This window comes from Mustelus asterias, chromosome 5 (assembly GCF_964213995.1).
Source record: "Mustelus asterias chromosome 5, sMusAst1.hap1.1, whole genome shotgun sequence".
NCBI classification, from domain to species: Eukaryota; Metazoa; Chordata; class Chondrichthyes; order Carcharhiniformes; family Triakidae; genus Mustelus; species Mustelus asterias.
In genome coordinates this window covers 44820678-44846138 of record NC_135805.1, presented here as the reverse complement: position 1 = coordinate 44846138, position 25461 = coordinate 44820678, and the positions used below count along the sequence as shown (strand labels likewise).

General features: G+C 40.9%; 1 protein-coding gene across 2 annotated transcripts in view; it reads left to right on the top strand.

The window, feature by feature from the left end:
• Positions 1 to 25461, top strand: part of ibtk (inhibitor of Bruton agammaglobulinemia tyrosine kinase) — a 126281-nt gene that overhangs the window by 64075 nt on the left and 36745 nt on the right. For both annotated transcript variants that reach the window (XM_078212465.1, XM_078212466.1), the window contains 10 exons: positions 1685 to 1865; positions 7444 to 8049; positions 8860 to 8946; positions 10568 to 10650; positions 10747 to 10784; positions 11455 to 11551; positions 13460 to 13561; positions 18583 to 18700; positions 21954 to 22014; positions 24085 to 24212. In XM_078212465.1, the coding sequence (XP_078068591.1) occupies positions 1685 to 1865; positions 7444 to 8049; positions 8860 to 8946; positions 10568 to 10650; positions 10747 to 10784; positions 11455 to 11551; positions 13460 to 13561; positions 18583 to 18700; positions 21954 to 22014; positions 24085 to 24212 (1501 nt within the window). The remainder of the gene's footprint in view (positions 1 to 1684; positions 1866 to 7443; positions 8050 to 8859; positions 8947 to 10567; positions 10651 to 10746; positions 10785 to 11454; positions 11552 to 13459; positions 13562 to 18582; positions 18701 to 21953; positions 22015 to 24084; positions 24213 to 25461) is intronic.

The window sequence follows — 25461 nt, the reverse complement described above, 5'->3', positions numbered from 1 at the left end:
TGTTGTTGACGGGGATCCAGCTATGATAATGCTTTTGAGTGTCAAGAAGAGATGTTTAGATTTTCTCTTGTTGGAGATGATCATTGGTACTTGTGTTACTTGCCACTTATGAGCCCACTTATTGCTGTGGGTCTGAAGTCACGTGAGGCAGACAAGTCGAGGGTGGCAGACTTCCTTCCTAAAGGACATTAGTGAACCAGATGGGCTTTTGGCACAGTCAACAATGGTTTCATGGTCATCATAACTGATAGCTTTTGAATACTACATTTATGAATTGATTTTAAATTCTACCAGCTGCAGTAGTGGAATTTGAACCCGTGTCTCCAGAGCATTAGCTTGGGCCTCTGTATTTCCAATCCAGTGAAACTACAACAATGCCACAGCCTCCCCTCCAAATGATAGCTTACTAATGATTTGTAGTATATACTACCATCCTATGGCCTCTTTAACAAAAGTTCTGCCTTGACGTGGCCAGGTAAAGCTTTGTGATTTTATGTCAAAACGGAAAGAGAGTCTTCATGCACTGAGCTCTGAAGATGTTTGTGATTTTTAAATAAAAATAATCCTAACATGAGTAGGGATTACTTCTATTGATTCAAATTTTTCAATATGATATAACTTTTACAATACTGCAGGCTGCATTGTTGGCTTATACAAATTATAGTTTTAAAGCAAAATACTGCAGGTGCTAGAAATCTGATATATAAACACCAATGCTGGAAAGGCACAACAGGTCAAGCAGCATCTGGAGAGAAACAAGAGTTAACCTTTCAGGTTGAGTTGCTCTTTAATTAATTCATCCAGCTGGTAACTATGCTGACAGTAACAAAACAAATTGCAGCTGGTTCCCAACTTCTTTATGATGGGGTAAGTAATACTTAAAACAAATAAATGGGTGGTAATTCTTAAACCACTTAATCATGAAACGACTTTATTTGGAACTACTTAAAACAGGCTGTAGCTGTATCAATCATAGATATGTGTATGGAAAATAAAATCATTTATTATGAGACACCACAGCTTTAAATGCTAAATTTTGACTATGGTTTGTACTTGCCGATTTTTATAATTTTCATCAGTGATAGTTGGTGTTCTGGGTAGTTATGGTTTGAGATATGTTTTCCTTGTTTATAGATTAGTGATGAAAAGCTGATAGTAGGAATGATTGAAAATGGACTGGTTGATTTACTACCACAGTAACTTCATTGCAGTGTTAATGTAAGCCTATTTGTGACACCAATAAATAAACTTTAAACTTTAAATCTTCATAGATCTCTCACCGGGATTGCCTATTTGAAGTTTCCTCTTTGGAAGTTGATAATGGCCTGTCACAGTAGATTATTTCAGTACTGGGATATCATTTTCTATTCTTAGCAGGAAAGGATTCATTTTAAAAAGCTGTAATGCAATTAACCTGCAAGAACAATATTGTCATCCTCCTATTTAAATAAAATGCCTGCCATGTATTTAAACTGGTCACGCACCAAAAAATACTTGTTGCTGTGACTTCTAAAAATTACATAATGCACACCTTAAATATGTAAACGTTATTATTGTTTTTCTATTCAAGTGGAATTTGTAGACCTGAATTTTCACTAAGTAAATCTGACTCTGCTTTGAATTTAGGTTCTGATTTGGCAAGGAAGTATGTTATTGCTTGAACTGGTTTTCCTGTTTTTATTAGAGGAATTGCCCAACATTCTGCAAAATCCTTTGGACCAGTTTGCTGACACAGTCGGAATGAACAACAGCTTGTATGAAAGGATTAAACTTGAAAAGCTTCCTTGTGTTCATCGTGCTGTTTCTGTTACCACGGATTTGAATGGACGCAACTTTGCTATTTTACAGTCTGACCCAAAAACTAGGTAAGTTTTTAGTTTGTACCAGATAATTGTAGACGATTTACATTCACAAGGAGGATAAACAAAACAGAAGAAAATCCTCTTGCCTATGTTTTTCTGCACGATGTCCATTAGAATGTGAAAATTCTAATTCCTAACTCTTAACATAGCTCGTGATGATGAGGTGTGATAATTTGGGCTTTTGACTTTAAATTCAGTTTTTTCTCAATTGTGTGTGATGTACGCTCTCTAAAGTAACACATAAGACTAAGCTGTGACAGGCACAAATTGGCAATTCAGTTTCTCAAGACTGGTATTCTATTAGATCATGGTTATTGGAACCTCAGCTATCTTTGTTGTCCATCTTTCGCTCTCTATCTTTCAATACCCTTATCTAACAAAAGTCTATCAAGCTCGGTAAGATTTCCGTTGAGCTACAATCCACATCCTTTCAGGTGCAGGTGTTTCAGTTTTTAAATACTTTTTCCATTGGAAAAGTGACGGTTAATTTCATTTCTCACTGACACAGCTTTAATTTTAAGACTTCCCCCTTGTACTAAATTTCCTCCACCAAAGGAAATACTTTATCTTTGGCTCTCCTTCTAATCTCTTTATAAATAGAGAAGGCTGTTAAAACAGCTTGGGGGACCCTTTGCTTTATTAATTGAGGAGTTGGATACATATGCAGAGAAGGTATGCCAATTCTTTATCAAGCACTGGTTGGACCTCCATTGGAGTATGGTATTCAATTCTGAAACAATACTTTAGGAAGGAAATCAAAGTTTTTGAGCAGGCCGAGAAGACATTCATTGGAATAATACCAGGAATGCAAACTTTGGTTACGTAGAGAGACTAAAGAAGCTGTATTTCTTTGAGCAGTAAAGGTCAAAGGATGATTTAATAGATGTGTTTAAAATTAAGAATAAGGGAAAATGATTTCTGAAAGCAGAAGATTTCATAACCTGAGAACATTGGCAAAAGAACCAAAAACAACATCTGGAAACTTATTTTTAGACTAACCAGTTGCTGTATTCGGGAGTGCACTGCTGAAAGGGTGGTGAAAGCACATTCAGTATTAGATAAATACTTGATGGGAAAAGAGCAGATGAGTGGGATTAATTTGCTTTACCAAAGGGTGGGCACATCGTTATGTGATGTCTTATTCTTTGATTTATGCATGATATATTTATCCTCTTGAAAGAGTAGAAATGTGAAATTATTGTTTCAGTGAGAAATACTAAAGGCAAACCGATCTCAATGATATAGTGTGGATTGCATAATGTGAAATGTGTTGTTAAACCATTGGGTATAAATTAAAAAGAATTTAAACAAGTGTTCTGTTACTTTAATTCCATATTTATATTTGTATCTTATTTTGGGTGAGTGGCTTGGAGTGGAATTGGGCAGGAGTGCATGACGAATAAAGCAGCCTTGCAAGCTACTCTATCATGGATACTGTTTTGCTTGTTGGAAAGGCGTTAACTGAATCATGCAATGAGATTAACAAGGTGGGTAGAAATATGGGATGTATATGGAGAGTGACAGACAAAAATTTGAGAGAATTAGAGAACTTGAAACAAAGAATTTGCTGCTTCTCAGGTTAAAATAGAATTTTAAGGCATTTGTGACCTGTCAGACCTCAAATTTCTAAGCGTCTGCTTTCTAACGTATCTGCCAAGAAATAAAATTATGGGGCCGATTCTCCCAAAAGAATTCTAAGTGCCGAATTTGCGTGAAAACTGGAGTAAGTCACACTGTTTATTTCAGTGGGAGTTTAAAATGAATCTCCCACACATTGTGCACTGCAGAGTGCACTAGTGTAAATCACACTGAAAATCAGCGGGCGAGGCTTATCCCCGCTGGAGAGGCCAGCAGTATAGCGCTGAGCGGGCCATTGCGCATGCGTGATCTGTCCACGCCGAGATCAGCGCAAGTGCAGTGACCCCTGTATGCTGGCTTCCCAATTGCTGGCCAGCTTGATTGCTGGCCAGCCCTGTGACCCCTACATCAGCGCCCCCCTGCCCCCACAGCCCAATTGCTGGCCCCCCGACCATGGGTAATGAACCAGACCAGGTGTTAGATTTGGAGGTAGGGGAGCACTTTGGTGATAGTGACCACAATTCGGTTACGTTTACTTTAGCGATGGAAAGGAATAGGTATATACCAAAGGGCAAGAGTTATAGCTGGGGGAAAAGAAATTATGATGTGATTAGGCGAGATTTAGGATGCATAGGTTGGGGAAGGAAACTGCAGGGGATGGGCACAATTGAAATGTGGAGCTTGTTCAAGGAACAGCTACTGGGTGCCCTTGATAAGTATGTACCTGTCAGGCAGGGAGGAAGTGGTCGAGTGAGGGAACTGTGGTTTACTAAAGAAGTTGAATCTCTTGTGAAGAGGAAGAAGGAGACTTATGTAAAGATGAGACGTGAAGGCTCAGTTAGGGTGCTTGAGAGTTACAAGTTAGCCAGAAAGGACCTAAAGAGAGAGTTAAGAAGAGCCAGGAGGGGACATGAGAAGTCTTTGGCAGGTAGGATCAAGAAAATCCTAAAGCTTTCTACAGGTATGTCAGGAATAAAAGAATGACTAGGGTAAGATTAGGGCCAGTCAAGGACAGTCGTGGGAAGTTGTGCGTGGAGCCTGAAGAGATAGGAGAGGCGCTAAATGAATATTTTTCATCAGTATTCACGCAGGAAAAAGACTATGTTGTCAAGGAGAATACTGAGATACAGGCTATTGGACTAGACGGGATTGAGGTTAATAAGGAGGAGGTGTTAGCAATTCCGGAAAGTATGAAAATAGATAAGTCCCCTGGGCTGGATGGGATTTATCCCAGGATTCTCTGGGAAGCTGGGGAGGAGATTGCAGAGCCTTTGGCTTTGATCTTTATGTCGTCATTGTCTGCAGGAATAGTGCCAGGAGACTGGAGGATAGCAAATGTTGTCCCCTTGTTCAAGAAGGGAAGTAGAGACAACCCTGGTAATTATAGACCAATGAACCTTACTTCTGTTATGGGCAAAGTTTTGGAAAGGATTATAAGAGATAGGATTTATAATCATCTAGAAAGGAATAATTTGATTAGGGATAGTCAACACGGTTTTGTGAAGGGGAGGTCGTGCCTCACAAACCTTATTGAGTTCTTTGAGAAGGTGACCAAAGAGGTGGATGAGTGTAAAGCAGTTGATGTGGTGTATATGGATTTCTGTAAAGCTTTTGATAAGGTTCCCCACGGTAAGCTATTGCAGAAGATACGGACGGATGGGATTGAGGGTGATTTAGCGGTTTGGATCAGGAATTGGCTAGCTCTAAGAAGACAGAGGGTGGTGGTTGATGGGAAATGTTCATCCTGGAGTTCAGTTACTATGGATGATATTGGAATAGTGTAGGTTAGATGGGCTTTAGATTGGTTTCACTGGTCGGCGCAACATTGAGGGCTGAATGAAGGGCCTGTACTGCGCTGTATTGTTCTATGTTCTATGTCCAGGCCCAGTCACAAACCACCCCCTCACCCCGATGGCCAGCCCTGATTGCTGGTCTCCTTCCCTCCCCCAATGAGCCTGTCTGTAGAGTGACAGCAGGGCCTGCCCCCTTGGCACTGCCCCATGCCCGATGGGCAGTGTTAAAGTGCCCCCTCGGCATTGGCACCTTGCCTCTTGGGCACTGCCAAGGTGCCGATGCCCAGGGGGCAACCCCTGTCACCCTACCTTCTGGGGGGGGCCCAGATTACCCCGCCCCCTCCCCCTTCACTCCAGCAGGGTCATGCCACTGGGGTGGGAGGGTGGTTAGCGGGCCCGAAGACTTCAGTCCCGGGTCTGCTAATCATATTTAAATTATATTAAAATCCCCCCTGCGTACCAAATGCAGCTCCGCGCCTATTTCCAGAAATCTGGCGCTAGGAGATGCGCTTGGGGCCAGCTGCCCAGTGTAGATTGCGCTAATCTAACCCTGCTGAAATTTCCTGGCCCGCTGCGCTAATTTATTAGCACAGCGCTATGGGAGAATTGCCCACTATATCTTTGTGTCCCTGTATTTAGTTCGACGTACTTGTATTATAAGACTTGGTTCCATGTTTACACAAAGGTTTGCAGAAGTTTCAGCTGTGTTTCTGGTGGTAGCATTGTTTGTTGGTTCAAGTCCTGCTCCAGAAACCTGGAGTGCAACATTCAGGTTGACCTTTTATTTATTCTTTCACAGCATGTGGGTGCTGCTGGCAAGATCAGCATTTGTTGCTCATCCCTAATTTCCCATGAACTGAATGGCTTGTTAAGGTACTTGAGGGTAATTAAGAATCAACCAAATTATTTGGGTCTGGAGTCACATGTGGACAAGACCATGAAATGATGGCAGATTTCCTTCCCTAATTGACAATAGTGAACCAGATTACAATAATCGATGATACTTTCATGGTTTTCATGACTGAGACTGGCGTGCAATTCCAGACTTTATTAATTGAATTTAAATTCCATCAGCTGCTGTGGTGGGATTTGAACCACTGTCCCCAGAACATTAGCCTGGGCTTCTGGCTTGCTAGTCAAATGACATTATCACCATGCCACCATCTTCCCATTTATTCTTTCAGGTGAGATGTGAAACTGAGGTCCTATCCACCATCAGTTGAACATAAAATATCCCATGGCACTATTTGTGTTCTTCCTGGACAGCATTTATGCCTTAACCAACATGACTGTGACAGTTATCTGGCTATTGTCGCATTGCTGTTTGTGGGAGCTTACTCTGCAAATTCGCTGTTGTGTTTCCTACATTACAACAGTGTTTGCTGAATAAAAGTTGGCTATAAAACAGTTTAGCCTGAATTCATAAAGATACTATATAAATGCAAGTCTTTTTTAAATATTATAAGTATCTGCATTGTAGTATCATAGAAATGGTAGCACATTTGGGCCATTCAGCCCAATGATTTATTGTCGGTGCTAAATCTTCAGTTAGCGCCATCTACTTGAATCCTATTTCCTTGCCTCTGTGTTTGCTGTATTCCACTGTTCCTAGCATGTACCAATTTCCTGTTCTGTAAATAATGTTGTAGTCTTTACTTCAGTAGCCATATGGTATTTCACTTCCCTAAAATAATTTTTTCTTTGCCAATTTTACGATAATTCTGGGTAGGGGTGGGTGCGGGGAGAAATGTTCCAATTCTTCAAGTCTTTTTGATACATTTTTGTGGCTTTAATATCTTTTCTGTAATGGGGTGGAGAGAGCTGCACAAAGTACTCCAAATGTGGCCTAAACTTTTGTACAAAATTCATCATAACTTTCTTGCTTTATATATACTATTGCAATATATAAAACCCGTTGTCTGTTTGTATTTTTATAGCTTATTCTGTTTGCATTTCTACCGTTTAAAGATGTATGTACCAGCACCCTTAAATCATTTTGCATCCGTCCTGTCTAAGCTTTCCTTTTACCTTTCAGTCTCTTTCCTGAAAATGTATTCTCATTTCTCTGTATTGAGCTGTATCTGCCCACTTTGTTAACTTGTCTCCCCTTCTGTAGTCACATGCATTCTGGTACCATTTGCTGCACTGCCTAATTTATTATTCTTTTTGTATCTTTGCCCTGTCATAGAATATTTATTTGTTTTTTTTAGCCTATACGAAATTCCAAATGTGTCTTCCTCAAGTTTTAATGAAGACTTCGGTAAACTACTCAGGGAAGCCACTGAAACTGACAGTATCCATGATGTCACCTGTCAAGTTGGCAATCAGATTTTTCCCGGTCATAAGTATATCTTGGCTATGCGATCCGACTACTTTCGAAAGCTTTTCTTTCCTGATGGAGAACACATTGAGATCCCTGATGCCCAACTACAGGAAAGTGATGCAGTGGGATGTGACTTGTACGTTCTGGATAAGATTCAGACCGACTTGTTTGCCTCTATTTTGCAGTTTATGTATACAGATACTTGTGACTTGCTAACTGATGGCTACAAACCAAAAATCTACAACAAAGATAAAATAGAAACTTATCAAGATCCACTGATATCCAATTGGGAAGGATCTATGCACAAGTTCAGCTTTTGTGAAGAAGTTAAAGGAAAATCTGCATCTGAGGTTTATGTAAACCAGCCGTGTAAGAAACTGAAAACAAAAAGTAAGAACAGCAAAAAGACCAGAGGGCCTAATGAGGAGGCTAATCCTGTCAAAATGCTGCAGGCTATGGCAAAAAAATTTGGTCTTGCGAGTCTATCTGCAAGGTAAGATTAGAGGGAGAAACCCAATTGAGGGAGTGCAATTTTGTATATTTTTAAAGATGTTAAAAGTTTCATCTCTTTGCTTTGTAGAAGAATGCAAAAGTTAAAGTTTATTTATTAGTCATAAGTAAGGCTTACATTAACACTGCAATGAAGTTACTGTGAAATTTCCTTAGTCGTCACACTTTGGCACCTGTTCGGGTCAATGTACCTAATCAGCATGTCTTTCAGGCTGTGGGAGGAAACTGGAGCACCCAGAGGAAACCCACGCAGACATGGGGAGAACATGCAAACCCCACACAGGCAGTGACCCAAGCCAGGAATCGAACCTGGGTTTGAGGCACTGTGAGGCAGCAGTGGTAACCACCGTGCCACCCACATTGGCAGCATGCATTGCTGGTTTCCATTATTTCTGAACAAGTTTCATTCTTCACTGGATTTTTGATTGCTTTGCATTCCAGGCCTTCGAAAGGCCCTCAAATTGGTAGATTTTACCTTTGGCCTTGGATAAGACATTAATCTGAAAGTCCCGTATTGGCACCATCCTTCTGATTTTCTGGGGCTAGCATTATTTACATAGCATTGGTGAGCTCCTGGTGCTTACTGGGACTGACATTGAATGTCCTCCAGATAATGCATGCTGCCTGGTGGATAAGGATGAGGAATATTGGCCTCAATTGTTGGTTAATTCTGAAATAGGAAATTCAACGGTTAACTAATAACTAGAAATAGAATACTCTTGTATTACCATGCATTACCACACAAGGTTACATTTGTGTAATTTGATGCTTCATTATTCATTCCACTTTGCAGATTAGATGGGGTCAAATTAGAAAATTGGAAGATAAAAGTTGTGCACAAGAAAGGTGGAAGCAAATTGAAGTTCAATCAAAAGAAGTGGTAGGTGCTGTATTTATTTAGAAATGTGGAAATATAATAAGATGTTCATCGAATTTTAATACAGTAAAATGCTGTTCTGGTGTTCGCGTTAAGGCATGCGTTCCTTTGTAACGTTTATTAGTTTTGCTTTGTTCCTAAACTTGGCATAGTTGATACACTGAATCTTTGACGCCCTAACTCTAATTCCTCCATCCATGGAGGAAAATTAGGCTATTAGCTAAAAAGGGAATGAGAGAATGATTTGCAAGTAGTTTACTTCACAATTTCTTTAAGTGATCATGAGACGTGATTGTCATTGGCAAGGCCAGCATTTGTTTCCCATCCCTATTTGCTCTTGAGAAGGTGGGTGCAATCTGATGTAGGTACACCCACAGTTTTATTATGGAGGTAATTCAAAGTTTTTGACTCAACAGCAGGATAGGAACGCAAATATAGTTCCTAGACCATAAGTCTTCTAGATAATGTAAGTACACAATTGTAGAGAATATGATTTTCAGTCATAACCAGGAAAACATTTGCTAGGAATCTTGATGTATTGGAGATGAATATGTTTAAATCACGGATAGATGGATTCCTGATCGGTAAGAGAATTAGGGGTTATAGGGATCAGGCGGGTAAGTGAAACTGATCCACTTCAGATCAGCCATGATCTTATTGAATGGTGGGGCAGGCTCAAGGGGTTAGATGGCCTACTCCTGCTCCTATTTCTTATGTTCTTATGTATTTCCATTCTCTAGTCGTTCACTTGATTCTATATAATTCATTTCATGCCAAAATTGAAAAAATATTCAAAGTAGAATTCATACATGTTGATTTAAGTGTATTTTCTGCATTTTGTAATATTGTTTCCAGTAACAGCATTGTAGGTATCTATTTTTATTAGATTTAGATGTCCTGTGATGAACTAAACATTAAGCTTCTATTGGGTAAAGTTGTTAACCTGAACAACTGAGAAGGTTGCATGTTCTCTTCTGATCTATGCTGAGTGAGCTGATGTTCACGGCTGGATTGTTCCAGCACTGAAGGTGGAAAACCAATCTGGTTTTACGCATCTCATTGCCAGTCATTTACCTTTGCTGGCAAGTATGTGATGACTATGGTTGAAATCAGCTCTGAACGATGCAGTTGCTTCATATGGTCAGATAAGCAGAAGGCTTAATTGTCTAGGTTAATATTTGAAAAGTAGTTGCTTCAGGATGATACCAAAGAGCTGCCAAGGCCAGTGGAACAAAGCCCAAGTATATAGGATAGGAGGGAAACAAATCTAATAAAAAATTGGTGAAGTGTTGCTTTTTATGTTTATAATCATTGTGGACTAGTTGATGTGCACTACCTCTGCTGTAAAAAGCAAGTGATTACGATTTAACTTCATTGTGATTTTTAAAAAATCGCCAGGATAGATTTCTTTCAGAAACCCAGGCCTTGATTTTACCGGCACGCCCGCCAACATTTGGGGAAGGGCGAGGCTCGCAGAACAGCGTTCCCCATTGGCCTCAGGCGCGATCTTACAAGCCTTGGACGGGCGTGCCGTAAAATTCAGGCCCCAGTTTCTCAAAGCTCCACTGTATGGATCATGCCAGAAGCAAACTTTCATTTCTACTTTTGCTTTATTCCCTATTAGTTCGTATTTGTGTGATGTAACTTTGAGATCAGAAGATGGAAAAGAATTCGTCTGCCACAAATGTGTACTATGTGCTAGACTTGGTAAAGATTCTCACCTTCTTGATACATGCCTATTTATATGTTTGTGCTTATATTTCAGTTCAGAAATATTTATCAATTACGTTTCTTTTCTCCTAGAATATTTTCACAGAATGCTGAGTAATGCCTGGATTGAGGTATTTCTAATGATGTTTTGTTGTGCAATGAAACTCAGTTGGACTAAAAGCTGTTGAAAGTGAGAAATAAAGCGATGAATTATTAGAAATTCTAAACAAAAATATAGGTGTCCATCAACACTTGATAAGTTTAACCATCTTTCGTAACTATTTTGCATAATAAAATGGATAAATGATTACTCCAAAAAAAGTGGAACATGCCTCATATGCTAATGTTCTATTTAATAATCTGAATTCAGAGAGGACATTTCAATGTGCAATTTGTTGATTGTATTGTAAATTGAAATGTTCTGAACTCCAACTAATTTTGTTTTTCTCTTAATATACTTTTGTTAATGTTATATTTGTAATTGTTAAATTTGAAAGACTGAATAGCTAAAGGAATGCCACTGTTTTAGGTTCACAGTTCGCACACGTTTACATTGTGTTGCTCCTAATAATTTCCCCCATATCTATTTAATTAAAAATAAACATCTGAAGACATCTGTTAACTGGACGTACATATTGAAACTTGAGTTTCCTGCTCCTGCATAATAATTTGAGAGGAAACAGAAAGCGTCAGATATTGAAGCATAACCCTATGTGATTAATTTTGAAGTTGACCTTGTTGTCTTCTTCCTGTTCCTTCCTCCTACCCCTCACTATCTACCTCTGCCTTTTCTGTGTTTAGGCTTCTTGTTGCACAGCATTGGAAATGCCCATCCATTCTGACATTTTGGAAGTTATTTTGGATTATATTTATACTGGTGAAGCTCCAACTGTTAAAGGTCAGAATTACATTTTTCATGACTTGCAAATTATATTAAATTATGTAAATGCATAAGGATTATTTTACAAGCCTCACTTTCCTATCCCTTCTAACAAGAGTTGAGTGCAAGGTGTTGCAAAGTAGTTGCAGCAGGCTTTTCAGGGATAGATCTATGTCCGTGTTTGTGCTTCACCTGAGCCTCATTCTACTTTTTTTTTTTGTCTAAACACATGTATTCTTCTGGTCCGTCCTTGTTCGTATTTATCCTTATATATATTTTTGCTAGCAACCTCAACAATGCCTGTGGTAGTGAGTTCCGTATTCTAACCATGCTCATTGACAACAACCTGTCTTATACAGTGTCTTTAACATTATCATGGGAGCGTTATCAAACTAAATTTGACATCAAACTATATAAGGATAATGTGAAAAATGACCAAAGGAGTGTCTTGAAGATGGATAAGAGATTTAAAGAGGAAAGTAGAGCTTTAGGGGCTTGGTAGTTGGAGGCACTGACACCAATGGTGACACATTTACAATCTAGGATACAGGAATATTCAGAATTAGAGGAGTGTAGGTACCTCAGAGGGTTGTAACCCAAAAGGAAATTACAGAGATGAGGAGGAGCTAGGCCATATGATTTAAGGTCTGGACTGATGAACAGCAAGTAACATTCATGCCAGGCAATGACCATCTCCAACAAGAGAGAATCTAACCATCTCCCAATGACATTCCGAGGCATTGCCATCACTGAATCTCCCACTACCAACATCCTGGGATTAACATTGAATAGAAACTGAACTGGACCAGCCATATAAATACTGCGATCGCAAGAGCAGGTCAGAGGCTGGGAATTCTGCAGAGAAGTAACTGACCACCTGGCTGCCCAAAGCCTTTCCACCGTCTACAAGGTACAGGTCAGGAGTGTGATGGAATGCACTCTACTTGCCTGGATATTGTGACTCCAATATTCAAGAAGCTTGAAACCATCCAGGACTAAGCAGCCTGCTTGATTGGCCCCCATCCAGCATCTTTAACATTCACTTCCTCTACTATCGACACAATGGCAGTATGTGTACCATCTACAAGATGCACTGCAGCAACTCACTGAAGCTCCTTTGATAGCATTTTCCAAACCCTTGCCCTCCATCAACCAGAAGGACAAGGGCAGCAGACACCTGGGAATGCCACCACTTGCAACTTCCCTTCCAAGCCACACACTACCTTGACTTGGATCTATATCACTATTCCTTAACTGTTGCCAGATCAAAATCCCGGAACCCCCTTCCCTAACCACTGTGGATGTCCCTAACCAGAGGAACTGCAGCAGTTCAAGAAGGCTGCTCACCATCACCACCACCTCCGTAGCAATTTGAGATGGACATTAAATGCTTGCAGTTCATGATTTCATCAATATTTAATATCAATAGCTCTCAGAACTGCTTGGAGCACTTTTTATGCACTTTTTAAAATTTGTTTATGGGATGTGGGTGTCACTAGCTGGGCCAGTATTTATTGCCCATCCCTGGGGGCATTTAAGAATCAACTAAATTGCTGTGGATCTGGAGTCACATGTAAGTAAGGAAGGCAGATTTCCTTCCCTCAAGGACATTGGGGAACCAGATGGCTTTTGATGACAATCGACAATGGTTTCATGGTCATCATTCGACTTTTAATTCTGAATTCAAATTTCACCATCTGTCATGGTGGATGGTGGGATTTGAACCCAGGTCCCCAGAGCATTACCCTGGGTCTCTGGATTACTAGTCCAGCGACAATACCACTATGCCACTGCATCCCCTAAAAGCTCTGAATAATTAACTGTGTATTGTCAATATGAAGAATTTTCTCAATTATGCTGAAGTTTGCTGACATTTTTAGTGTTGATAAAGGCTACAAATGATTACATTCTATATTTTCCCGATAGAATCACAGGATGTGGAGTTTATCTGTAATGTGCTCGTGGTGGCTGATCAGCTTCTGATCAATCGTCTCAAGGAGATTTGTGAAGTGGCTATTACGGAAAAATGTAAGATTCTTTACTTGCTTTGTAGTCAGTCACTTTATAGCACTGAACTTGAATATTGCTGTAAAGGGAGACGTATTGCAGAAGCTTTTCATCTTGCATTCATCAGGACGAAATGAAGAATGGCAGATTTCAAATGATCATATCAATTTGTACTAAAGAATGAAAGAGTGCAACATACCTCAACATACATTCTTCGGTTCCTGCCCAACAATATTAGGCAGGAGCTAAAGAATGTAGATTGGGGGCAGATGTTTGAGGGCAAATCCGGCACGTTCCTGTAAGGATGAAGGATAAGTATGGCAACTTTTGGGAACCTTGGATAACGAGAGATATTGTGAGCCTAGTCGAAGAGAAAAAGGAAGCATTTGTCAAGGCTAGGAGGCTGGGAACACATGAAGCAAGTGTGGAATAAGTAGAAAGAAACTTAAGCAAAGAGTAAGGAGGGCTAAAAGAGGTCACGAAAAGTCATTGGCCAGCTGGGTTAAGAAAAATCCCAAGGCTTTTTATACATGTATAAAGAGCAAGAGGGTTGGCCCACTCAAGGACAGGGGAGGGAATCTATACGTGGAGCCAGAGGAGATGGGCGAGGTATTAAATGAGTACTTTGCGTCAGTATTCACCAAAGAGGAGGACTTGGTGGATGATGAGTCTGGGAAAGGGTGTGTAGATAGTTTGAGTCATGTTGAGATCAAAAAGGAGGAGGTATTGGGGTTCTTGAGAAACATTAAGGTAGACAAGTCCCCAGGGCCTGATGGGATATACCCCAGAATACTGAGAGAGGCAAGGGAGGAAATTGCGGGGGCCTTGAGAGAAATCTTTGTATCCTCACTGGCTAGAGGGGAAGTCCCAGAGGATTGGAGAATAGCCAATGTTATTCCTTTGTTTAAGAAGAGTGGCAAGAATAATCCAGGTAATTTTAGGCTGGTGAACCTTACGTCAGTGGTAGGGAAATTATTGGAGAGGATTCTTTGAGACAGGATTTACTCCCACTTGGAAATAAGTGGACATATTAGCGAGAGGCAACATGGTTTTGTGAAGGGGAGGTCATGTCTCACTAACTTGATCGAGTTTTTCGAAGAAGTGACGAAGATGATTGATGAGGGTAGAGCAGTGGATGTTGTCTACATGGACTTCAGTAAGGCCTTTGACAAGGTCCCTCATGGCAGACTGGTGCAGAAGGTGAAGTCGCATGGGATTGGAGGTGACCTGGCAAGGTTGATACAGAACTGGCTCCGTCACAGAAAACAAGAGGATATCAGTGGAAGGGTGTGATTCTGAATGGAGGGCTGTGACAAGTGGCGTTCCTCAGGGATCAGTGCTGGGACCTTTGCTGTTTGTAATATATATATAAATGATTTGGAGGGAAATGTAACTGGTTTGATCAGTAAGTTTGCGGACGACACAAAGGTTGATGAATTTGCCGATAGCGATGAGGACCATCAGAGGATACAGCAGGATATAAATCGATTGGAGACTTGGGCGGAGAGATGGCAGATGGAGTATTATCCGGACAAATGTGAGGTATTGAATTTTGGAAGGTCTCATACAGATAGGAAATATACAGTAAATGGCAGAACCCTTAAGAGTATTGATAGGCAGAGGGATCTGGGTGTACAGGTGCACAGGTCACTGAAAGTGGCAATGCAGGTGGAGAAGTTAGTCAAGAAGGCATACAGCATGCTTGCCTTCATCAGCTGGGGCATTGGGTTTAAAAATTGGCAAGTCATGTTGCAGCTTTATAGAACCTTAGGTCGCACTTGGAATATAGCGTTCAATTCTGGTCGCCACAGTATCAGAAGGATGTGGAGGCTTTCGAGAGGGTACAGAAAAGATTTACCAGGATGTTGCCTGGCATTAGCTATGAGGAGAGGTTGGAGAAACTTGGTTTGTTCTCACTGGAAAGATGGAGTTTGAGAGGTGACCTGATAGAAGTCTACAAGATTATGAGGGGCATGGACAGAGTGGTGGAAGAGTCATTTACTAGTGGGCTTAGGTTTAAAGTGCAAGGGGCAAGGTTTAAAGGAGATGTACAAGGCAAGCTTTTTACACCGAGGGTTGTGGGTGTCTGGAACCCGCTGCCAGGCGAGGTAATGGAAGCATATACGATAGTGACTTTTAAGGGCGTCTTGACAAGTACATGAATAGGATGGGAATAGAGAGATATGGTCCCCGGAAGGGTAGGGGGTTTTAGTTAAGTCAGGCAGCACGGTCGGTGCAGGCTTGGAGGGCCGAAGGGCCTGTTCCTGTGCTGTAATTTTCTTTGTTCTTTATATCTCTTTTCAGCAATACTTTTCCGGTATCCATTTTTAAGGGGTTGTGAATCAAGACTAAGCACTTTGCAAAGGGAACACTTAACAGGCTGTAGTAGAAATAATATACATGTTTTACTTCAGTATTGTCACCAAAATATTTGCATATCTGAGCTGCCAAGTTGTGGTTTCCAGATCTGATTAGTAAAGTTCTCTCAATATTGTTTAGACTGAATTTGCTGTATGATTGGGCCAAGATCTGCAATTTTGTAAATTGATTACTTTAGATATACTTTGGATGTGGGTACAGCTGGCCAGACTGTCATTTATAATTATTCCTAATTGCCCTGGGAACATCGTGATGAGCCATTTTCTTGAGCCACTGCAATTCTTTGCAATTTTTGAAGAGCTATGTGTCTTGCTAGGACATTTCAGAGGGCACTTAAAAGCCAACAATGATGGTGTGGGGCTTGAGTCACGTGTAGACCAGATTGGATAAGCTCGCCAAGTTTCCTTCTCCCAGCCCACTGCACTGCTCTAGCAGCACAAGAACCGGAAGACTTCAGTGGAGGTTGTTTTGTTGGCTTCTCGCTGGGCGCACTGGAAATCGGTGCGGAGTTGATTTCCATATTTAAATTGCCATTTACATCCAATTAGTGGGCCCGGGACTGAGGTCTCCGGGCTTGCTAGCGTTCCACCCCGCCAGGAGTGGTTCTCTCCAGCGGGGTTTGCTACAGCTCCCCACTAATGGGGAACAGGCAGCCCAATCCCGCTGGAGGAAACAGAGACCATTGAGGCCCTCCCCCAAGGAGGTCAGGAGTAAGGGGGGGGTTCCCCTTGGGCAGTGCCAGCCTGGCCCCCGGGCACTGCCCAAGGGGTACCCTAATACTGTCCACGGGGCAAACTGGCAATGCCCAAGGGCCACCTTGGCACTGTCCAGGCATTGGGCAGTGCCAAAGGGGTGGGACAGGAGGGGGTGTGGCCTATTGGGGGCAGGGCCTCTTGGGTGTGATCAGTGGAGGTGGGGGAGAGGGGGGGCTTCAATGCCACACTGCAAAAGGATCGCAGGAGAGGGAAGATGGATAGCAATCGGGCAGGCAATCTGGGTTGGGGGGAAGAGGAGACATCGAGGTTGGCCCGGAGACATTCAGGAGACCAGCGATCGGGGCCATGGGGATTGGAGGGGCAGCGATGTGGGGTTGCAGGGCTGGCCAGCAATCAGGAGACTGGCAATGTGGGGCTACTGCGCATGTGCCGATCTCCACTTTGACAGATCAGCACATGCACAGTGGCCTGCTCAGCGCTATGCTGTCGGCCTCTCCAGTGGGAATAGGCCCACCCACTGATTATCAGAGTGAATCTCGCTAGGGCACTCTGCAGTGCTCAGAGTGTGGGAGATTCAATATGAAAATCATGCTACAAAAAATTGGGAGTTACTCCCGTTTTCACGCGAATTGGGGACTTAGCACTTTTTTCGGAGAATTCCGGCCATTTTGTTTATCATGATTGATTTGTGTGTACATTATGTACAGACTGCATGGCAGTTCAAGCTGTTTAATTAGGAATGGAATTGTAAATAGAAAGTAGGATTACTCATTTAATTTCACAAAAGCAAAATGAGGATTGTCATGTAGTGAATTGATGCAATACACTTTGCAAAGATGCAATGCACCAATCTGTGAAGAGATACAAGTTGACTTCCAAATGATTACTTTCTGACTTAAAGCATGCTTCCTGTATAAAGCATTGACAGCCAGGGACATTAGCCCAGGAAAAAAAATATCTTTTTAGTTTGGGCATAAAGGACTTGAGTAACAAAGGTTTGGAAAACTGCTGTTCTCGTGAATAAGGCAATGTGGAATGAAACTATAAGCAATATGAGGGTATAAATTTGACTTTCAAGTAGTATTTGAAAATAACTATTAGTCCTTTTTAGTTCAAATGAATTTTAAAGCTAGCTCTGTTTCATCAGAAAATATCTATAATTGGTAAAATTAAATGGCTTCAGAAGTTTGTGAAATCTGAAAACACCAATTACGAAGCTGCCTCAAATTGCTTTGATCTTCATGTCAATAACAGCTTAGTTTATGTTAAACAAAGAATGAGATTTCAAATAGCTTTCAGTCTCTCTTAAAGATTGAGAAGCGAAAGATAAGTATTTTTTTTAATATAAAAGCAAAATATTGTGGATGCTGGGATCTGAAGCAAAAACAGAAAACGTTGGAAAATCTCAGACAAAGGGTCACCCAGACTCAAACATTGGCTTTATTCCCTCTCCACAGATGCTGTCAGGTCTGCTGAGGTTTTCCAGCATTTTCTGTTTTTTTTCTCTTTTATTCCTGCTTCTCTGGCACCTGTACAAACTTAGCTATATTCCCTTGCGGTTAGAATGTTGGGGGGTGATCTAAATCAGGACCTAAAAATGATAAAGGGATTCAGTAGGGTAAATACTGAGAAGCTATTTCCACTCATGGAGGAAGTCCAGCACAAGAGGGACAATCTTAAAATTAGGGTTAGGCCATTTAAGAAAATCAAGCACGTTTCCAGACAAAGGGTAGTGGAAATCTGGAGCTTTTACCAAAAGTCTGAATGCTGGATCAATTGCATTTTTCAAATCTGAGATTGATTGAGGAATGTCAAGCAAAAGCATGCAAATGGAGTTGCGATGCAGATCATTTATGATCTTTTTGAATGGTAGAAAAAAACTTATTTCTGTTCTATATTGCTATGTTTTCCTGAATGTTATCAGACCTCATTTTGTTCTGTTTTCAGTAACTTTGAAAAATGCTTCAGAACTTTTGGAGTTTGCGGCAATGTACAATGCTGAACAGTTAAAGCTGTCCTGTCTACAATTCATTGGTCTAAATATGGCAGCTTTACTTGAAGCAAGGTAAGAACAATTGTCTCTTGATTTTCTAATCTTTTTAGAATTTGTATCGTCATTTATAAAAAGCCTGTTTTCTAACCTTTTCTTGAGGCTACATATTAGACATGAAAAATGTATATATGATTCATGAGTCAACTTGATATTATTCATGCTCTTCTGTTCTACCATGGGAGCCCAACCTTACAGGCACTACTTCTGGAGCTATCTTTCAAAATCCCATTGCCTTACCATCTCTCCCTTAACTTCAAAAGCCTCTTAAAAATCATATCTCATCATCATTAATCATGTCCCTTTGCAAAGGTCTCCAATATCAATTACCAAATAAACTCTTTGTAATTACATTCTTCGAAGTGCCATGGGCTCCTATACACCCATTTGATAGGGCTGATTGAGCCTTGGTTTCACATCTCATCTGAAAAGTGTCACCTCCAATAGTGTAGCACTCTTTCAGTGCTGCAATGGAGTATCAGCCTTGGTTTTTGTGTACAAAGTTTTGAAATGAAAACCTGGACCTTCTGATCAGATGAGAGTTATACCAACAGCCACACGGGAAGCTGTAAAGGAATGTTGATTAGATGGTGGAGAGTGTTTTTAAAAAAAAGAAAAAGTCACAATAAATGTGAAGTTGCACATTTTGGATAAAAATGGATGTGATCATTATACTTTGAGGGAAAGCTGTGTGTGGAAGGGCAGAAGGAATTGGGAGTTCAAATTTAGAAGACATTAAAAGTGACATCTCTAGTGGATAAAGTTATTTAAAATAACTGTTTTATGACAATAGGTATAGAACATACAAGATGATAGCAGTAAAATTCCATAGTAACTTCATTGCAGTGTTAATGTAATCCTTACTTGTGACTAATAAATAAACTTTAAAATCTTTTTTAAAAAAATGATGGAAGGATCAATTATAAATAAGACCATCAAACAACAGCTGGAACAATAACCTGTTCGCTGATTCTGGTTTGGCTTTCTTCACAGCTATGATTCAGAATTAGATAAATAAAGAAAAGTGCGTTGCAGAATTAGATAAATAAAGAAAAAAAGCTCTTGATGTCAAGGCAGGTTTCAACTGAGTATGGCACCAATAAGTCTTAGCCAGCCTGTATACAATGTAGGTCAAAAGAAATGCACTCCAGTAGCTGTAGTCACACCTGACATGGAGGGTGGTCATGATTGTCAGATGCTAGTCATCCACAGTCCTCCAGTCAACCAACTAATGCCTATCCTTCCAACATAAGGCCAGGGCTAGGGTTGTTGCTGACAATTCCATAGCTCCATTCATAACTCTCCTTATCTTGAAGCAAAAAGGATACCAATCAAATGAACTGATCTGTCTTGAATTATGTCAGGTGTTATCAACTGATAATAGGAATTGGACTACCAGATGCCAGAAAGCAATTACGTCGCAGAAATTGTAGGTACTGACCGTCTTGAATAAGGGAAGTCCAACCACTTCATTGGCACTGCCATTGCCGAAATTTCAGCTGCAGCGATACTCTAGAAACGCAACACCATCCAACACAACAGTTAATTTGTTTTGTGACATTGGGCTTTATATTCACCCCCTTACAAATGGAGCACATTAACTGTGGTATGTTCCATCTACAACATACCACTATAGCAAAAGGTTACATTGAAAGTACCTCTCTTCCCTCCAAAAGCTACAACCAAGAGCCAAAGCAGCCACATTGTGGGAATTTGATCATCTCCAAACCACACGCCAATCTGAATTAGGTTCCTTCATACTCATTGAGTTAGGATCCTGGAATTCCCCACTTCTGACCATCGTAGGAACATTGTCACCAGACTTGCTGTTATGATTCTAAGAGAAGGTCCACCACCACCTTCGCAGTGCAGCTAGAGATGGACAATAAATGTGCATTGCCTGTACAACCCAAAACCATAAGTAAATCTTTAAAATGTCATAGTGGATCATTTATATAACTTTAGGATGCTGAGGTCGGAGTACTGTGGGAACTTTATTGGCTTCGCCCTAATGGAAGGACAATGAAACAATAGAAAGGGTACAGCACACATTCTTTCTGATACTGTCTGGTATGAGGAAATGCAAATACTCAGAAAGGCTTGAAAAATCCAATGCTGACCCTTGTTCTGCTATTAACACATTCTGCTATCTGACCTTGATATCATTATTAACACCTGCCTTAGTCTTTAACATGATTATTACCACACCTTGTGTCCATGACATCTTTGTCATTTAATCTTTCCTAAGGTCTTGTATCCCTGACATATTTTCCTTCATCTGCTCTACCCCCTCTTCAACAGTATAAAATTCATCAGTTTCTTCCTCTCTTCAGCTCTGAGGAAGTCATACAGACTCGAAATGTTAACTCTGTTCCTCTCTCCACAGATGCCACAGACTGTCTGGGTTTTTCTAGTGTTTCCTGTTTATATTTGAAAAATTAGGACTGTTTTACTTGGTCAAGTGATTGTGGGTGATTTAAGGTTATAAAAAGCTTAATATGGTCTATGGATGCAGGCTCTTGAATATTTGTACACAGTGAATTGAGGGGCTGTGGAATGCAGTTCTAGAGTTAATGGCTGAAGCCGAGTTCATGGGGCAGGCATCACCCCCATCCTTTTGTGTGGTTTTCCAGCAGTGAGCCAGTGTCTGATGGTGCTAATTGAAAACATGGACCTTTGAGGGCTGGGCCTCATTAGTATAAGGTTTTCTGTCCACCACCTGCCTCTGAGTTGCAAGCAGCTCCTCTGTGCTCAGCGGTGCCACCTGGGAGAGAAGGTGACTGCTTCTGGTACTACACCCATCTGAGGCTTGACTCGAGGAGGGAACCAGATATAGGTAAGTGATGGTGGGAAGAGGGTTGCGGGTTGGAGAGAATGTGGAGGGAAGCAACAGCAGGACGGTGGCTCTGTGACGCTCCTCCCCCCCCCATTCTCATTCTCGATACTGAATCCCTCTACCAGGCACTGAATGCTTTTGAATAAGCAACTCCCCTCCAGGAACCCACAAGCAAATACGGCAGTGTTGGCTTGTTATGCTCCCAGCACGGTGACCCATCTTGCCTGCCTTTGAGTTTACACCAGTGGTAGCAGGATGAGGCCCTTAAGTAAGGGCCTCAGTTGGTGGCAGGGTGGGAAGGCTGTCCATAGGCCTTCCTGCCATGGACTTGATCAGGGTGGAGGTGGGAAAGCACAGTATCTATTTTGACACATACCTAAAGAACCACAGGAAGGATGTACGTAGAACATTGCTACTGATTTTTAATTTCAGATCTCTGGACATTCTTAGTGATGAAGTGCTGAAGGAGCTCTCAGTTGCTTATAGGAATATGGTAAGAATTCTCAGACCTATGTATAGCACGGACTACAACGCAGGATAAACCTCCTTATTAGATTGACTTATCTCCTGGTTTATTAGATATACTGACTTGAAAGCTAACATGCACATTATTGTAAAGGGTAAAACCAGTAATGCCCTATGGGATCCGCATGCTGCTGATATGTGACAGAATTTGTACTTACAATGCCTGTGCTACAATAGTGCTCCTATATTTGTATCGTGGAACAGGAATAAGAAAACAACTTCCACCTATATTGTGCCTTTCAAAATGTACCCAGGCACTCCCTAGCCTGTTGTCGCTCTAGTAAACTAGGCACATGGCAAGATCCCACAAACGCAGTTAGATAAATAAGATTCAGTGCTGTTGGTTAAGAGACAGTGGTTGAGCATGGTAAGATCTTCAACATCCACCTAAGAGGACAACTGGGGTCCTAGTTTAACATCTCAACCAAAAGGTGACACCTCTGTCAGTACAATGCTCATTAAGTGCTGCATTGATGTATCAACCTAGATTACGTCCTCCAGTCTCTGGGGGAGTGAGACTTGAACACTTAAGCCATTCATGCTGGCGGGATTTTTCCATCCCGCTGCAGTGAACACAGATTTGGCTGGCGCCAAATTCTCCGACCTTGCTGCAGTGGGAGCGTGGCATGAACGGCTGGTAAAATCGCTTCCTTAATCTTCTGGCCCAAAGACGAGTTCCTTGATAGCACCATCCAAACCTGCGCAACCTAGAAGGACAAGGGCAGCAAACACTTATTCACAGATCACTGAAGGCGGCAGAGCAAGTGAACAGAGTAGTTAAGAAGGCATATGGGGCACTTGCTTTTATCAGTCGTGGAATAGAGTATAAGAACAGGGAGGTTATGTTGGAGCTATACAGAATGTTGGTTAGGCCACAGCTGGAGTACTGTGTGCAGTTCTGGTCACCTCACTACAGGAAAGATATGATTGCATTAGATGGGGAACAGAGGAAATTCACCAGGATTATGCCTGGGATGGCACATTTGAGCTACAGGAAAGACTGGATAGACTTGGATTGTTTTCTTTAGAGCAGAGAAGGCTGAGGAGGGTTATGATTGAGGGTTTGGACAGAGTGAATAGGAAGCAGCTGTTGAGGGGTCAACCATGAGATGCCATAATTTTAGGGTGAGGAGCAGGAGATTCGGAGAGGATTTGAGAAATAACGTTTTCACTGAGGGTGGTGAGAATCTGGAATGCGCTGCCTGGGAAGGTAGTCAAGGCCGGAAACCTTATAAACTTTAAAAATGTTCTCGAGGGCAATTATTGATTGTCAATAAATGCTGGACTTACCAGTGGTGCTCACATACCATGAAGGAAATGAGTCAAAGCTGAAATTTAAAATTAATTAATTAATCCACCTTATCCCGCTCTGAAATACCAGTTTCTGTCTTCAGGCATGCTATCCTGTATAAATATGTAAATGGTTGTCATTATGATGATTTGTACAACACTGAGAGAACTATTGATTGAATTCAATACAGGCTCTTTTTATACAAAAGCGAGATACTGAGGATGCTGGAAATCTGAAATAAAAACAAAAAATGCTGTAAAGACTCAGCAGGCCTGGCAGCATCTGTGGAGAGAAGAACAGGGTTAAAGTTTAGAATCTGTATACGCACGCTACCAGACACGCTGTGTATTTACAGCATTTTCCCTTTTTATTTTGAAATGCATTGATCATAATAGCTACTACTATATATTTGATAACTTTGTTTTGGTTTAAACTGCCTCCAGAAAACTGTAAAATATAAATCTGTGTTATTTTGCAAATGACTATTTCCTGAGCAGCTATACTTATTATTTTTAGATATTTTAAAATGTTACTTTAATGTTTGTACTTGTCAAGATTTTTAGGGGGAAATGGGGAATCTGTTTTGTTAATCCCACTGGTTTCACTCTTGTAGATTGGTAAAATTGCAATACTATTGATTATTATCACCAGCAATACTAAATTGAGAGAGAATTTGTTTTTTTTAATTTATATTTCCCTGGTAAGTTTAGAAAACCAAGTTCTGAAACCTGAGTTTTTAAATTATAGATTCCAGCCATGCAAAAAAGGATCATCACTCCTTATCCAGGTGGCCCAGACATCAGTTTCCTGGGTGAAGAGATTGATGATAACTCTATAACCAGTAAAATTGAATTGGACATTGAACAATCTTCCAGGTAAGTGAGACTCCTTACCAGTTTGTGATAATACCTATGGGTTTTTCTCATCTGTGCTATCTGAAAAGGAACAATGTTGCTGTATTAATAGGCAGGTTGGTTAAGACTTCTGGTAAATCTGTTTGCTTCATAAACTGTTTAGATCAAATATTGATAGACAGTATTTACTTAAATTGATGGGAACTCTTTAAAGCTGCCAGTTAGCAAACATATTTTAATGTGTTATAGTGAAGGCAACCATAAAAACATGAATGGCTCCAGGAAATACAGCAAACAATAGAAACATAGAAACATAGAAACCCTACAGTGCAGAAGGAGGCCATTCGGCCCATCGAGTCTGCACCGACCACAATCCCACCCAGGCCCTACCCCCACATATTTTTACCCGCTAATCCCTCCAACCCACACATCCCAGGACTCTAAGGGGCAATTTCTTTTTTTAAACCTGGCCAATCAACCTAACCCGCACATCTTTGGACTGTGGGAGGAAACCGGAGCACCCGGAGGAAACCCACGCAGACACGAGGAGAATGTGCAAACTCCACACAGACAGTGACCCGAGCCGGGAATCGAACCCGGGACCCTGGAGCTGTGAAGCAGCAGTGCTAACCACTGTGCTACCGTGCCGCCCCAATGGCAGTAGTCACCTGTTATAATTGATCTGTGCACTCTGACTGAGTTCTGTGCCCAATAATAATCTTTATTGACAATTTTTTAAAAAACAAGTTGACCACTTGATAACTGTAGTTTGCTGTAGATTTATAAAATGCCAATATTAACATTTTTCTTGATATCTTTGCAAGTGCATTCATATAGAAGCAGCAGGATCAATGTTGTATTGGTAACTGTTGCTCTTTGCATATGTATTTGTAAAACAGCTTCATGCTTAGCATGATATAAGGAACTATGAGATTGGAGTTTCATTTAAGGTAGGTAGTTAGATTTGTTTCTGAGTTAGACCAGCTGAGGGAGCAGTGGTGTTAGGTTTAAATTTTACTGATGGCTAATGTTATTTAAGTAGCTACTGAACCTTTTAGATTCCTGGATAAACTCTCACAAGGGAGGGAGCTAATATATTTTTCAGATTATTATGAAAAAGTAGTTCTAAACCTTAAGTAACGAAGGGTATGAAGCTTCTGGTTCTTTAGAACTGATTTTAATTCTAAGTATCGGAAGACTGACAGGTTTGTCTCATGTTGCCCATGAAAATAGCTGAGTGATGATTCCCTTTCTACCTTTTATGGGAAGC